Here is a 14513-nt window from a genome sequence, read left to right as displayed (position 1 = left end):
ATGCTCTATAGTATATGTTTGCTCTGTAATTCAATTCTGAATTCTAAATATGAATCTAGGGCAGAACCAAACCTCAAGAAGGGACAAAGAGGAGTTTTATGAGCTTAGATCACTTACTTCATCAAATTTACCTTATTTACCTTCATTATCCAATACCTTACTCAGTATAGGTCTAATAACTGATCTCTATTTAATGAATGTTTTTTAGTTTATTGAATATAATGGGATGTAAAGAAATTTGGAATAGAAAGATATTAACTGTTCTGAAATCTGAATACTCTGTTAAGGCTTAATTTTTAAAACCTATGTAAGTTAAAATTGCATAGTGTATGAAATACGTGGTACTAGAAGTAGTACCATAGAGTTTTCCATACAAAGGGCATGCATTTGTAATTTTTCTGTTCCCAACCATGGCGGCTTCAAAATGCTTTTCTCAGAGTAAGATCGATAGTCCCAGAAGTGACGTTCTGACGCAAGAAGCAACACTGTGGTAAATGGGAACGACACAACTCTTCATTACCTACAGTCCTGTCTACACATTCATTATATATCTTGATGTTTATTATTGTCAAGATAATTTTATAATAAAGAAAAGAATAACAAACATACATTCTTGCCCTAAATGTAATAAATTCTTTTAAAAAATGAAAGAATGAAATAGCAGTTTTCGCAAGGAGCACATTTTAGTCTGCTTTACAGGAAATGTTATGTTTGCCGGTTTTAATTTTACACTATTTTCTAATAGTATTCTTACTGTTGAGCATATATAGATTGGAATGAGTAAAATATTTTCAGAATGTATCCTAATTTTAAAAGCATTAATGTTAGTCATAGATGATTTTTAAGAGACAGTCTTAATCTGGGGCCTCAATATTAATAGTATAGGTTTACAGGCAGTTCAGCATTGCAGTCAGACTCACGAGCTGTTGAAGTCGAACGTCACAGGTCTGGGTCTTCTGGAAGTGGACTCCTTTCTGGGGAACATCTCCTGTGAGGAGTGAGGGAGGCAGCGCTGGGCAGCGGGAAACGCTGAACTGTGATGCACTCCCAGCCCTGCTCTGAGGTGAGGGGGAAAGCCGGCAACTCTGGCTCCCAGGAATCCATCCCCGCACGGGGCTGCCAGCCCTTCCACTCCAGACGGGTTTGGCCTCGGCCGAGCCGCTCTCTCTGACCCCTTCAGCGTTTGCAGAGGACCTCAGGTGCGGGGCCTCCGCGGGCCTTCCCCAGCGCTCGGGGGAGGCTGTACTCCATCCAGATGGCCCCGGGGGGCGTGCCGCAGGGTCCACTCCACCTGGGTTTGCATGGCAAGTGGCCGGAGGATGTGTGGTCACATGTTCTCTGTTTTCCGATGATCTTTCACTTTGCTTTCTTCAAGTAGATAGAAAGGGCTGAGCTCGGCTCCTGCAGCCCCCCTCCGATGCTGCGACTCTTCCTTGATGTCTTCTTAGCCCCTAGTAGGAAACCCCGGTTGCAACCTTAAGAGAGGGCCCTGAACTGTATGTATAATAAAATGCAAATGAAACACATATCTCAGAGGAAGAGAGATACATATCTAGGAAAGTAACCTTCCCTAGCAGTAGATCAGCGTATATTTATTCTTTGTTCCTCTCAGGGTGGTGGATGAAAAAAGAAGCCTGAGCTCTTCCAGAACCTCTTTGGCTATCCTGAACCAAAGGGGAACTCGAAAAGGAAATAATTCCAGAATATATTCCTGCTAAATTGCATTCTTATAATTCTAAGAATGAAATGGTTCTGTGGAAGCAGCATACAGAATTGATCAACGTATTTTTTTCTCTCCATGATACTATGCTATCCGTTACCTGATTTCTGAAATTTTAGGGTCAAACAAGGTAATGGATATACATGAATGAATCCCTTTGCAAAATCTGACTCTGACACAGATAATAATAATTTAAAATGATATATTTAAAGCTCACTATTATTTATGGACATGTTAAACTGCACCTCAGATTTCAACCAAAACTTATTTTACTTCTGAGTTTTCTAAAGAGGCACCAACCAAAATTTTATTTTGGTTCTTTAACTTTTCATCAAAAGAGAAATTGGTAGCAATACTAAACTCATGACAGGCCTATCACCAAAGTTTTACGAATGTGCTCTCTATACCACCAGGTGGACAATAAAGTAAGTTTATAGTGTGCTCTGGTGAATGTAACTTGTTATATTTTGCTTTTATCTCCTTCTGTTTTAACATCAGCCCTGTATTTCCTGACTCCTTACTATTTTTCATTTTAATTGGTTTGTTGTTTCAAACAGGATGTTGTTGGCCTTGTCGTTGAAGAATGTTTCAAGAGGGAAGTAAGAAAGAGTGGGAAAAATACCGATTTTGTTAATTTGGCTCCGGCTGATTTTATACCTGGAGCCAGGAGAGCTAATGGTTTTTGGTATGGTTAATTAAATCCTCTGCTGATGGCTTCTGCTGTAGGTGTTAAGTCACCCACCTTGTTAGTAGATCCTCTGGTCCAGTATGGTTGGACCTGGCATGGGGGAATCATTTTCTAAACGTTTACTTTTGTTCAGGTGACTGATGGGGTGCAAGAGGGTGGTCTGTGTGCAGCTGACCTGTAAGATTTGTAAAGATAGTTCGGATGGGATTTCCTTCTAGGTTGTTTTGAAAGCAAGATGGCAGGCGAGGAAGAGGCACAAACAGGAGCCTTTCTTTTCTTTTCTGTCTCCTAGAATTCTTTTCCATGAGAAAGGAAAAATCCCAGTGCGTTTTGTTTTCCTAATGCTTCTTTGGATTCTCACCAGTAGGTTTTTACAGTCTGTTGCTTGCCTCTCAGATTGGAAGAACGCTGGCATATTTTAACAGTTTCCTAGGATTCAAACAGCCTTTAATTAATGGCAAATTGATGTTTCGGAATGTTACCCGAGTATGAGAGACAGACAGGGAGGTGGGCTCCTTTAAGCTTCTGAATGCAGTGAAATCCTAGAACAGGGGGCAAAGGTGTGAGTCTCCTGCAAACAGCCTTTGCCCACTGGTGTGCGAAGGAGGTGTCTGTGTTGCTGTAATATTCCATTGCCTTCTCGTTGATGGCCTTCTATATTCCACCTACTCGTGACTGGGAAGGAAGGGGGCAGGTAGTCTCGGCTCTTTAGAGCCGCAAGGGTGCTGAGTAGCTCGGGGATCCCGTGACCTGTAGCTGGATTTGCTGGCTTTAATCCCCCAGTCGCCAGGGCTGTCAGGTTCGGCTGCCCGTGTTTGTGCTTAAGTTTCTTTTCCATGCCAGCTTCATGTCATCTTGCTGCCAGAGTCTGGGATGTGGTGGAAAAGAGCAGTTCTGTAAAAGAATCACTCAGACTGGATGCATATTTTGAGCAAAAGTTTGTTTTCAAAGAGGGATGGGGGAGCATCAGAAGGGTCTTCCCTTTGAATCAAGGGATTGTAGTTATGGGTTTGCTGGTGACTCAATCCAGAGCTCAAGGCAGAAAAAGAAGAATGGACTGCAGGCTATGAAATGTTTGAAATGTTAACAATTACTTACGTAAGCAGATAGTCCTAATCCAAGAGGGACAGGGAGCAGCGATGGTGGCTCCCTCTGCTTACCGGCGCATCTGCTGGGTGGCCGGCTTTGGGGTCAGTTCGCTCTGCGTCTTGTTTTCTCCGGTGACCCGGAAGGCTGGCGTTCTGCTCTCAGGAGAGGCCCGGGTGAGTGTGTGCTGCGTGCTCCCCGTGCTCCGGGTCCCTGACATGCCCTCTCTTCTCCTCTCTGCAGGTGGCACATGCCAGAGCCCCGCTCTCCCTGCCCTGGTCCGGCCGCCAGCCCCACCTTTGCAACCGTCGCTGGATCTCAAACCATTTCTTCCATTTCCTCTCGACACGACGGCGGCAGTCAACCTCTTCCCCAATTTTAATGCGGTAAGTCCCGCACTGTCTGTGTGGCCAGGGTGGTGGGCACTGGAAAGCGTTCAGGGCCGGGGTGAGCTGGCCACGACCTCCCTGTTCCTCTGTGCTTTACTCCGTAGCTTGGCTGAAAGGACGACGAAGTTGGTTGTCTGCCTGGTTGTGTGAGGTCCCCAGAGCCAGCTTCCTTCGGGAAGGAGGAACAGAGATTGCATCTGATGGGGCAGATCATGAATCTGTGCCTCCCTTTTACTGTCTTTCTGGGCAACACTAGCCATTTTATTAGTTTCTTTTCCGTGCCAAGTTCAGTTTAACCGAAAGGTAGTGAATGTGTTAGACAGCATTCAGATCCATTTACATGTCTAAAAACTTAAACATGTGTTTCCTCTCTCTGGGCCTTCTACTTTAATTTTCAAACCTGTTACTTCTTTTCTAATTTAATAAGGAGGACCCTGATCATCACACTAGAGATAGATTCTATGCATGAAGCACATTCTCCCTCTTAATTTAAAAGCAATTAGGGTTCCGATAGAAAGAATTTTCTTTTTTTTCTTTCTTCTCAGACACAGTTTCTCAACTTGAGTCCTTCTTAAATGACCTTGTTTTGGGAGCTTTGTCAACAGCCTTCTCAACACCAGTACAATACTTACTTGCCTCTGTTTTCACTCTTGTTCATGTCTTTGAAAGTTGACAGATTCCTCATATGCATCATCATCCTTTTTCTTTTTTTTGTACAAGCACTGAGAATATTCTTAGGATCAAAATAGAAATAAGGGTTGAAAAGGTTAGAAGCCAGTAAGTGACATTGTTTTCTAATATCTGATTCAGCTTTCAACAGTTGTTATAATGCAGGTCTGAGTTTATCAATGACAGGACTTGTCAACACAACCAAGGCCAAGGGGATTAAGATGCAAGGTCTCTGAAGGCCCAGTGAGCTACATAATACAGACTTCTTGTTGCAACATCTGACCTCCATGATGGATTTAAAAAAAACAAAGCAGTCTGTCTACAATTAGGTCAATCTCCTTGAGGAGACAGAAGTGGGTCTTTTTTACTTTAATTGTGCTTCATCGCGGGGACTTTGGACCTGCCAGGGAGATGGTGCAGTTCTGTGCTGGCTTTGCTGAAGGACACTGGAGAATCACAGCGGTTGCTTTGCTTTGGGGAACATGAGGGATGTTCCATAGGAGTCTTATTTTGAAATTGATAAACATAAATAGAGCAGCATAAAGATCATATTTCCAAAGTAAAGCTTTCTAATTCTAGGCATTTCAGTAAGCGTAGAGGAAGACCTTGCTCAGAATCAGATGTGCTGGTCACTGAGTGACCACACTAAAGCCCCGGGCTCCGTCCCTCCGAACCGCCTGCCTGGTCCACTGTTAAGCGGCTTCTTGGCACCGTCTTGCTTCCCAGACCTCGGAGACAATCCCTCAGGTGCCTTACCAGGCCTCTGAGACCACTTGGCCTCCCGACACTCACAGCTTTGGAGAAGCTGACGTACAGTTCCTGCAAGGTTGCGAAAGACTGGGTTTTAAACTTTTGATTTGCCCTTTGGGAAACATTAAAAGCAAAATGACTAATTTGATTGACAGTGAGTGTTCTTTGTCATTAAACAAAGATGAGTGATATATTGAGCTCAGGACACTGAGCAAATCTCTTTATCACCTTTGCTGCTGTTTCCTCATCTTTAAAATAAAGGAAGTGGACCTGATGATCTCTTCCTTTGGGTTTATAATGTTCAAAATATTTGGGCTTTTGTGGACAAAGACAGCATTGTGTGGTGGTCCAGTTGGCTTCTAAGCTAGACTGGCTGGGTTCACGTCTTAGAACTGTTCCTCACCATCATCACGGCCTTTGGTAACTCACATAATCTCTATGTATCTCAATGTCTTTGTAAAATGGGACTAAAAATTAACCTACTTCCTAGGCATGTGGTCACGATTATGTGGGTTAAATCATTTAGAACAGGGCTCAGCCTGTAACAGTACTGTTTGAGTGACAGGTATTATGTTCACAAGTAGCCTTCTTATTTTGAATGTGGAAGTTCATTGACTAACGGATTGCCAAGGTTTTACTTGATTCCTACTCTTATGTGATTGATTTGGGCTTGTGTTGGTGTTTTTCCCAGTTAAACCAAGAGACCCCGTGTTGCTACACCTATTGGTTATTTCCTTCTAGTGCTGACTAAGTCACAACCAGTGCAAGATTAAGTCAGTCTGTGTTTCCAACTGAGTGGAATGTTGCAAAGCCCCATGTCCTATAGTTCTGGGCTGAGAATTACAGCCCCAGATCTTATAATTCCCAGATGTATAGAGCATCTCTTTGAGTAACACCCTGAGTTCTTGATTTTGTAGCAGGTGTGACAATATCAATCTATAAATTCAGGGTATATTAACTGTAACATTTTATTGCTGTAAGTTGATTTTATTTCTGGTTCAAAAGCTCATTCCATGAGTCTGTAGGGAAATGAAATTTAATTGTTTCAGAATGTCTAAGGTTCTGGAATCTAACAGATTATCTACCCAGCTTTTGGTGGGAGAGTTCCTCTGTTCATCAAGTGATGGATCTACATAGACGATCGTGGGATGATGCGCCCCTGATGAGCACGGATTTGGGGGCCCCAGTTCTCAACTGTGGACGCACAAATGCATGAGGCTTCAGTGGCCCCTCTTACCCGGATGGGCCACAGTCCTCTACCTCTCTGCTGCCTCATGGTCTCCTGTCATCTGACCTTTTGACAGAGTCCATGATGGTCCGAGACTGTCTTCTTGTGCTGTTGCTTCTCTGAGGATGTGAGTATAGAATCGTCTGTCTATTTGCAGTATGGTCTGGCAGGATGGCAAAGGGAAAAAAATGTGAGGATATGCAGGTAAAAAATACATAAGTGGCTATATCTGATTATTATCCTTAAATAGGGTTTAAACCATTGAGTTCAGATATGAGTCAGGAAGAATCATGCAACATCCGGGAAAAAAACAAGTGCAGTGAGGAGAGAAAGAAACAATGGGTGTAGGATGGGAGCTGAACTGCGGGCACATAAAAGGACAGTCAACAAAGCCGTTGGGATCCCTGAATCCACTTACAGCCAACCTCTGAGGAGCAGCAACAGAAGCTGCTTCCTTGACCTAGGGTTGCTGTAGCCAGTAGCTTTCAGACAAGAGAAATTTCCTTGACTTTTTCACGTACCCCCACCCAGTCCCTCCATCTCTTTAGACGATGGAGTTTCAGTGCTTAGGACCACTCTTATCTCAGTGATCCCTTTCTGCATGTGCATTGCTTGAAAGGAGCCAATCCTGGAAATAGGTTAATGCTACTTATTGATAGTAAAGAAATATTTCTTTCCTAAGTAGTATGAACATGGTCCATTCAGTCAACTGCTAGTTATCAGGCATCTATTATATGCTAGGAATAGAGATAACAAAATTTATGTTGTGACCTCTGCCATGAAATAATTTCTAAAGGAGAAGCTGGACAAATAAAGAAATATTTGTAAATGCAGGTGCTTTTATAGAGTATGATGTGTCGTACAGAATGGCCACTCAAGGACAGGAGTAAAAGATTGTCTTCGTGAAGGTTTGGTGAGAAAAATAGAAGCTATTCTCGGCATGCAAACAGGAAGGGAATTAATAGAAGGATTTAGACGCTTACAAAACATTTGGAGGTGCTGGGCAAACAAAGGTCAGAGCAGGCTGTTGCTGGCTCTTGGCTTTTCAGCTTGTTTTCATGGAGTCAGGAAGTTGCAGAGATACAGGATGCCTGGTAATCCCAGTTACTTTCATCCAAATCCCATGCTTTTGGATTTTTTAAAAGATAACAAGAGATTATAACCCATTGAATGAACTGTGAATGTTTTATAGCACACAGATATAATAAGAGAGAAGGTAAATCTCTTACTTACAATAGAATACAATGAATAAACGTAAGAAAATGAAAATTAAAAAAGTTACCATTCTGCAAACATTAAACTTATTCAGCAAGAGACATCAATGGATGATAAGCATAGTAGATGAAGGTGCAGTAGGGAACATTGCATTTACGTAGTCGCCAAATATTTCCACAAGAAAAAAAGAAATTTTATAGTGGAGACATCTAGCAGGCAACACTGATCTTGCTCAAGTGATCAGTATTGTCGTCCGTGGTCTGACAGATAAATATCATGTACCACTCAGTAGGACATGAGAAGACAGCATCGCTAACGTGGCATCCCAAAGCTGTGTGTCCCAAAGCTTCAGTGACTCTGAGGCAGAGCTCTGTGGGAACATAAACCTCGGGCTTCCTGTCCTTAGGATGTCAGGGGACCACCCAAAAGGAGGGGCGGTGCGCAGTTGCCAACAGAAGGCGTGGCGTGACGGCAGAATGGGAAGGGCTACGTGGACCGGGAGAAATATCAATAACCTCAGATATGCGGATGACACCACCCTTATGGCAGAAAGTGAAGAAGAACTAAAGAGCCTCTTGATGAAGGTGAAACAGGAGAGTGAAAAAGTTGGCTTAAAGCTCAACGTTCAGAAAACTAAGATCATGGCATCTGGTCCCTTCACTTCATGGGAAATAGATGGGGAAAAAGTGGAAACGGTGTCAGACTTTATTTTTTGGGCTCCAAAATCACTGCTGATGGTGACTGCAGCCATGAAATTAAAAGACGCTTACTCCTTGGAAGGAAGGTTATGGCCAACCTAGACAGCATATTGAAAAGCAGAGACATTACTTTGCCAACAAAGGTCCGTCTAGTCAAGGCTATGGTTTTTCCAGTAGTCATGTATGGATGTGAGAGTTGGACAGTGAAGAAAGCTGAGCGCCGAAGAATTGATGCTTTTGAACTGTGATGTTGGAGAAGACTCTTGAGAGTCCCTTGGACTGCAAGGAGATCCAATCAATCCATCCTAAAAGAGATCAATCCTGGGTGTTCATTGGAAGGTCTGATGTTGAACCTGAAACTCCAATACTTTGGCCACCTCATGCGAAGAGTTGACTCACTGGAAAAGACCCTAATGCTGGGTAGGATTGGGGGCGGGAGGAGAAGGGGATGACAGAGGATGAGATGGTTGGATGGCATCACCGACTCGATGGACATGGGTTTGGGTAGACTCCGGAAGTTGGTGATGGACAGAGAGGCCTGGCGTGCTGCAATTCATGCGGTCGCAAAGAGTCGGACACGACTGAGCGACTGAACTGAACTGACGTGGAATCAGAAACGCACAAGTCTCCGCGATTATGAGCGAGAGGCTAAGTGCCCTGGGGCCCCGGTGTCCTGTTCCGTAACAGAACAGTGACTCGATATCGCTTAGGCTTGTTATCAGAGAGGTAGCTGGGTTTTAACATGCTGGAGGTGGAAGCCAGGAACGGGCTTGAGTAAGTAAGACCTTGGGGTATCGTTCCGATTGGACCTAACCCGTAAAAAATGGCTATGTTCCCAGACAACTTTCTCCAAGGGTTTCAGAGCTCCCTTTCTGCTTGTCGTTCCTCGAGCAGGCTTTCTTCATATTCTGCTCGGCGGTCATGACAGTAATGAGCGCTCAGAGTGTCAGTCAGAAGCGCAGCCCTGGAGGATGTGCTGATGAGGGGCTGACGGTGAACCTGGCTCCGTGCTCCCCTCCCATGGCTGTTTCTGCTTGGCGTAAAGATTAAATGGGTGAGCTTGACCTCGTGCGCCCGCATCTGCCAGATACTCAGCAAACACCGAGTCTTGTCTCTTCCAGAGATGCACAGGGCAAGGTGAGGAGGTCACGCAGAGGGCAGGAAGGCAGAAAGGTGTGCAGATACAGGAGGTGATGCTTTTGCTTTGCAGATTGCTCTGGCTATCATGTTCTTGAACATTAAAGATGGAAATTAGCATAGAAAGTTGGACTCTATGCTCTTTCTCTGTGTCATATTATTTCATTGCCAGGCAGAGAACAAGTGGGAAGGAAGGAAGGGGAAAGAGAGAGTCTGAGAGAGAAAGAGATCAAATCCTAGCGGCTGACTAGCATCTGACGTCATTTCTCAAAAAACAGTAGCAACCTTACAAACAACTAGCCCTGTACACTTGAATATGGTGTCACTTTGGGTTGGGAAGTTTTGTCAGTTGGGGGCAGAAAAGTGAACTTGATGTGTTTTATAGGAATGCTTCCCATGTTTGGGGATGCCTGTGAAGAATCAAGGGCACTGTGTCAAGTGCAGATTCTGACTTAGCAGTACAGGGATGTGCGCAGAGGGAGGGGCCGTCCGGGGCATGACGACGTGCACCGGGCCGGTCTCTCTTCTCGTCATTTCGTTTGTTTGTTGGCTCGGCTGGACCTTCGTTGCTGCGTGGGCTTTTCCTAGTTGCGGGGAGTGGGGGCTGCTCTCTAGCTGGGGGCTTCTCTCATTGCAGAGCTCAGGCTCGAGGGCATGCGGGCTTCAGAGCTGGGGCCCCGGGCTCTGGAGCCCCAGCTCTATAGCTGTGGCACTTGGCCTTAGTTGCTGCATGGCGTGTGGGATCTTCCCAGACCAGGGATCTAACCCAGCTCTCCTGCACTGGAAAGTGGATTCTTTACCAGTGAACCACCAGTGAAGCCCCACGAGACAGTTATTAAACACTCCTGCAGAGTATTTCTTCATTCACTCAACAAATATTTATTGCAGGCCTACTATGTGCTGAGCCCTTAGGATTCAACAGCAAAACTGCGAGCCAAGTCTCTGCTATTGTGGAACTTACTCCCTTGTGTTTGTCTGGTGGGGCTTTGGGGACCTTTGAAGGCATCGACAGCCACGGCTCTACCTCACACAATCCTTGTATGGTTGGTTTTTAGCTCCCAGAAGTACTTGGAGCCTTGCTTATAGGGAGACATTGTTCAGGATATTGGTTATAGCTGTCAGTAATGAAATACTTACTCTGGACTAAATATGTAAAATCAGCACTTGCATCCCAACTGGTTAAAAGCAAAACTATTTTCTATGAAATTTTTAAACTTTTATGTGCATCGCAATTTCAAAATTGTTGTCGAGAAAAATAGAGGAGTGAGTTTTTCATTCATTTACTCGTTGAATGATTTCTTCATTCGGTAAAAGTTCAAGTCTCACCGGCATAATTCTATGGATTGAAAAATCGGCCTCTGCAAAATAGCTCCATCAAAAGCCTGTGTTGTGGGATGTCCCTGGTGGTCCAGTGGTTGAGAACCTGTGCTTCCGATGCGGGGCGTGGGGGTTCAGCCTCTGGTTGGGGAACTGAGATGCCACATGGCATGCAACACCGCCAAAACTAAATGAATTTTTCAAGAAGCATCTATGGAAAGGATAGCGTGAATAGGAACAACAGAGAGTAAGAGGAGGGATAAGAAGTAATTCATCTTACTCGCCGATTCACTCTCTGGGCATTTATTAAGCACTGAGTGTGTGTCTGATGCCCTAGTGGACCCAGAAATACGAAAGCGAAGATAAGAAGAAGAGGACGAGGAGACGAGGGGGATGATCTCTGTGACTATGGCATCGATCACGTTGATTTGTGGCTCTTGTTTTAAAGGGTGACACCCTTCTATCAGCAAGTGGTGAACCATCTGGATACAAGGCTCTCCATTAGGCAATGAGCTCTACGCAAGCATTTTGTTGGGAAAGTGGGGTAGAGTAGTTAAAATGTTCTATAAAGGACTCAGTGATTAAATCGGTAATTAAAGTGCTACCTGAGGTCAAGGGAAGAAGTCACTTGGAGGTGAGCAAAGAAAGCTATGTGATATTGAGAGAATAGAATTGAAACAAATACTACACTACCATATGTAAAATAGATGTCTAGTGTGAGCTCGATGCACGAAGCAGGGCACCCAAAGCCGGTGCCACCTCAACGCAGAGGGATGGGGTGAGGAGGGAGGTGGGAGGGGCGTTCAGGACACATGTTCACCCGTGGCTGATTCATGTTGATGTATGGCAGAAACCATCACAATATTGTAAAGCAAGCATCCTCCAATTAAAGTAAATATATATATATATATATATATATATATATATATATATATATATATTTAATAAAAAAGCTACATGGTAAAGGTTAAGGTTGAATTTGGGATCTGAGGTCAGTTCCATATTCATCTTGTTCATTAAGGAACAGAGCTCGGGATATAACAAAGACTCAATACACGTCTGTTTTTAACTGAAGGATGGTTGATTCACAGGGTTCTGTTAGTCTCAGGTGTACAGCACAGGGATTCTGTTTTATATATATGTGTGTGTATATTCTTTTTCATATTCTCTTCCACCACGGCTTATCGCAGGATATTGACTGATCCTAGTCCCTTGTGCTATGCAGTAGGTCCTTGCCGGTTATACATTTCACACATGGTAGTGTGTACTTGTTAATCTCCATCCCCTGGTTTATCCTTCCCCCAGCCCTCTTTCCCCTTTGGTAGCCATAAGCTTGTGTTCTGTATCCGTCAGCACACATTTCTTGAATGAATGAGTGGCGGGTAGATGGATGCACAGATAGATAAACAGGTAGATAGACAGGCAGAAGAATGCTTGACAGGTAACTGATAGAGGAGAAAAAGTCATTACAGTAGTTTAATAAGAAACATGAAAACATGAAACTTTAAAAAATCTTAGTGCTCACTGCTTCATACGTTAGACCATTTCTATATAACAGAAGTTATTAATTTAAGCAATTATTAGGAAACATAGGAAGCATAGCATCAAACCATCCCCTTAATATGCATTCACAATTTTATGTTGGGTCATGTGTTTATTTACTCTAGTGGTAGGAAAGGACAGTGATGTAAAAATCCCAGTGACCGTCTACAGAACATAATCTAAAATCTGTCCTTTGTATTTCTCATCAACAACTTCGTGTGAGTCCACAAGGGCTGTCACCATAAAATGTTGGTGAGGCACTTTAGGACTTTAAAAGCACAGCTTCAAATGTGTTTTAATGTATAGAGTTTATTCTACACCCTTAAATATGCATTTATTTAAATATGCATTTATAAATATTTTGCAAAATGCATAATATTTATGCATTTATAATATTGTATGCTTTAAATATGGTTAAATGTGCATTTGTGCATTAAATATATGGTTAAATATGCATTTATAATATTATAAGTGAATGACAAAAATACAGAACTCAAAATAGAAAATTTCAGATTTTTTTTTTTAACCTTTGGATATAAGTCCTCCAGGATCTTCATTCCCCCATATTTAGAGCGGCAAGGCTGCCATATTGACAGGCACATTCTGTCTCCTTCCCTTTCAAACACGTTCTTGCCGTGTGCTTGCCGCCAGGCCTGTGCACTGTGTGCCCTGCTCCGGCTACAGAGTCACCCCTCCTCTCTTGGCCAGTGTGGGAGTTACAGAAACAGTGTTCATCACACTGCTGTTTGTTTGGTCCAGAGAGATATCAATTAAATTCAGTTTACACATTAGTAACTGGTCCTAAGAAGGTTTTACAACTGCTGCTCTCGGTAGATTAGGTAGGGAGCCAAGGTGAAATTATGGGTAGAAAAATAAGCCTGTCTTTCTTAGTCACAACTGGTGAAAGGTGTGGAAATTTTGCAGATGAAAAATGCCATAGTAAATACGGTATTGATTACTAAGTTCCTTGCCCTTTGAAGACAAATGTAGCAGATTTCTAGCCAGTTCTGTGCATTACGTGTGCCATATTTGTACAGCAAAGGCATCTTATGGTTATGAAATCTTTCATTGTATGTCTTCATGTTGCAATAGTACATAATACTCGCTTGAGCCATACCTTTTCCTGTGAAGCAAAAATTGTAAAAGTCAAGAATACTTATAAGGACCCTCAAACTTAAAATGACTTAAACACAGAATATCTAGGCTTAAAAATAAAAGGCTAAACAATTGCAGACAATACAGATATTTTTCTGTTTTAATGCTTGGGCACTCTTTGACCAAGAAACCTATTTCCCTATTCTTCCAAATGTGGTGTGGTGAGAACAGAAGTTTCCCCCTCTGCTTTCCCCTTGGGCCTCCATTCTCTTGTCAGGGATGGTTAATGGCTTCTGTCTCTGTCCTTCCAGTGATATTTTGAGGTGTGAGCATGTTTTTCTCACGAAAAATTGAGGCATGATACACATTATACCTTTATTTTCCTTTCTCAGCCCATCAAATCATGGTGATTTGAAGCTTTGCTTTTGCAAAAGTATATTTTGGACCTGTTTGCTTAGTCTGAATTTCGTACTAACTGTGATCCTGGGTCACTACGAGGACCCAAATAAGAGACCGTCTAAGTTCCTAATTTATTGTGGGATCCAGAAACTCTGTGGACTCTCTCCACAGATATAGACAATTTAAAAAGGAAATAAGTGTTTTAGACTTAATTTGTGTCTGATGCAAATCACTTATTTTACAGAGAAGCCTAGAGTGATGGAGACATTTCCAGTTTCAGGGCCCGGAAGTGGTAGAGCTAAGAGGAAACTGAGACTCCTGACTCCCCTCTCTCACGGGGATGCTTCTCACTGAATCGGATCATTGTGGGCTGAATTGTGCACCCCCAACATTCATAACCCATGGTGCCTTGGAAATGCGATCTTACTTGGAAATAGGGTCGTTAAAGATATAATTTGTGAAGATGCGGTCATTAGGGTGTGCCCTAATTTATTATGACTGGTATCCTTATAGAAAGAGGACGTTTGGACCCAGAGACAAGCAGAGAGGCCAGGTGCCATAGAGAGACGTGAACACTCTA

The 14513-nt window shown here is 43.2% G+C and overlaps 1 protein-coding gene across 4 annotated transcripts in view; it reads left to right on the top strand.

The window, feature by feature from the left end:
- ZNF385D (zinc finger protein 385D) overlaps nucleotides 1-14513 on the top strand; it is a 938617-nt gene that overhangs the window by 687993 nt on the left and 236111 nt on the right. For all 4 annotated transcript variants that reach the window (XM_081520983.1, XM_081520984.1, XM_081520986.1 and 1 more), the window contains one exon: nucleotides 3738-3880. In XM_081520983.1, coding sequence (XP_081377109.1) covers nucleotides 3738-3880 — 143 coding nt within the window. The remainder of the gene's footprint in view (nucleotides 1-3737; nucleotides 3881-14513) is intronic.

The sequence above is a fragment of the Giraffa tippelskirchi genome, chromosome 8, assembly GCF_054371585.1.
Source record: "Giraffa tippelskirchi isolate mGirTip1 chromosome 8, T2T-mGirTip1v1.2.pri, whole genome shotgun sequence".
Taxonomy (NCBI): Eukaryota; Metazoa; Chordata; class Mammalia; order Artiodactyla; family Giraffidae; genus Giraffa; species Giraffa tippelskirchi.
The sequence above is the reverse complement of the archived record's forward strand: the minus strand, read 5'-3'. Positions and strand labels throughout refer to the sequence as shown.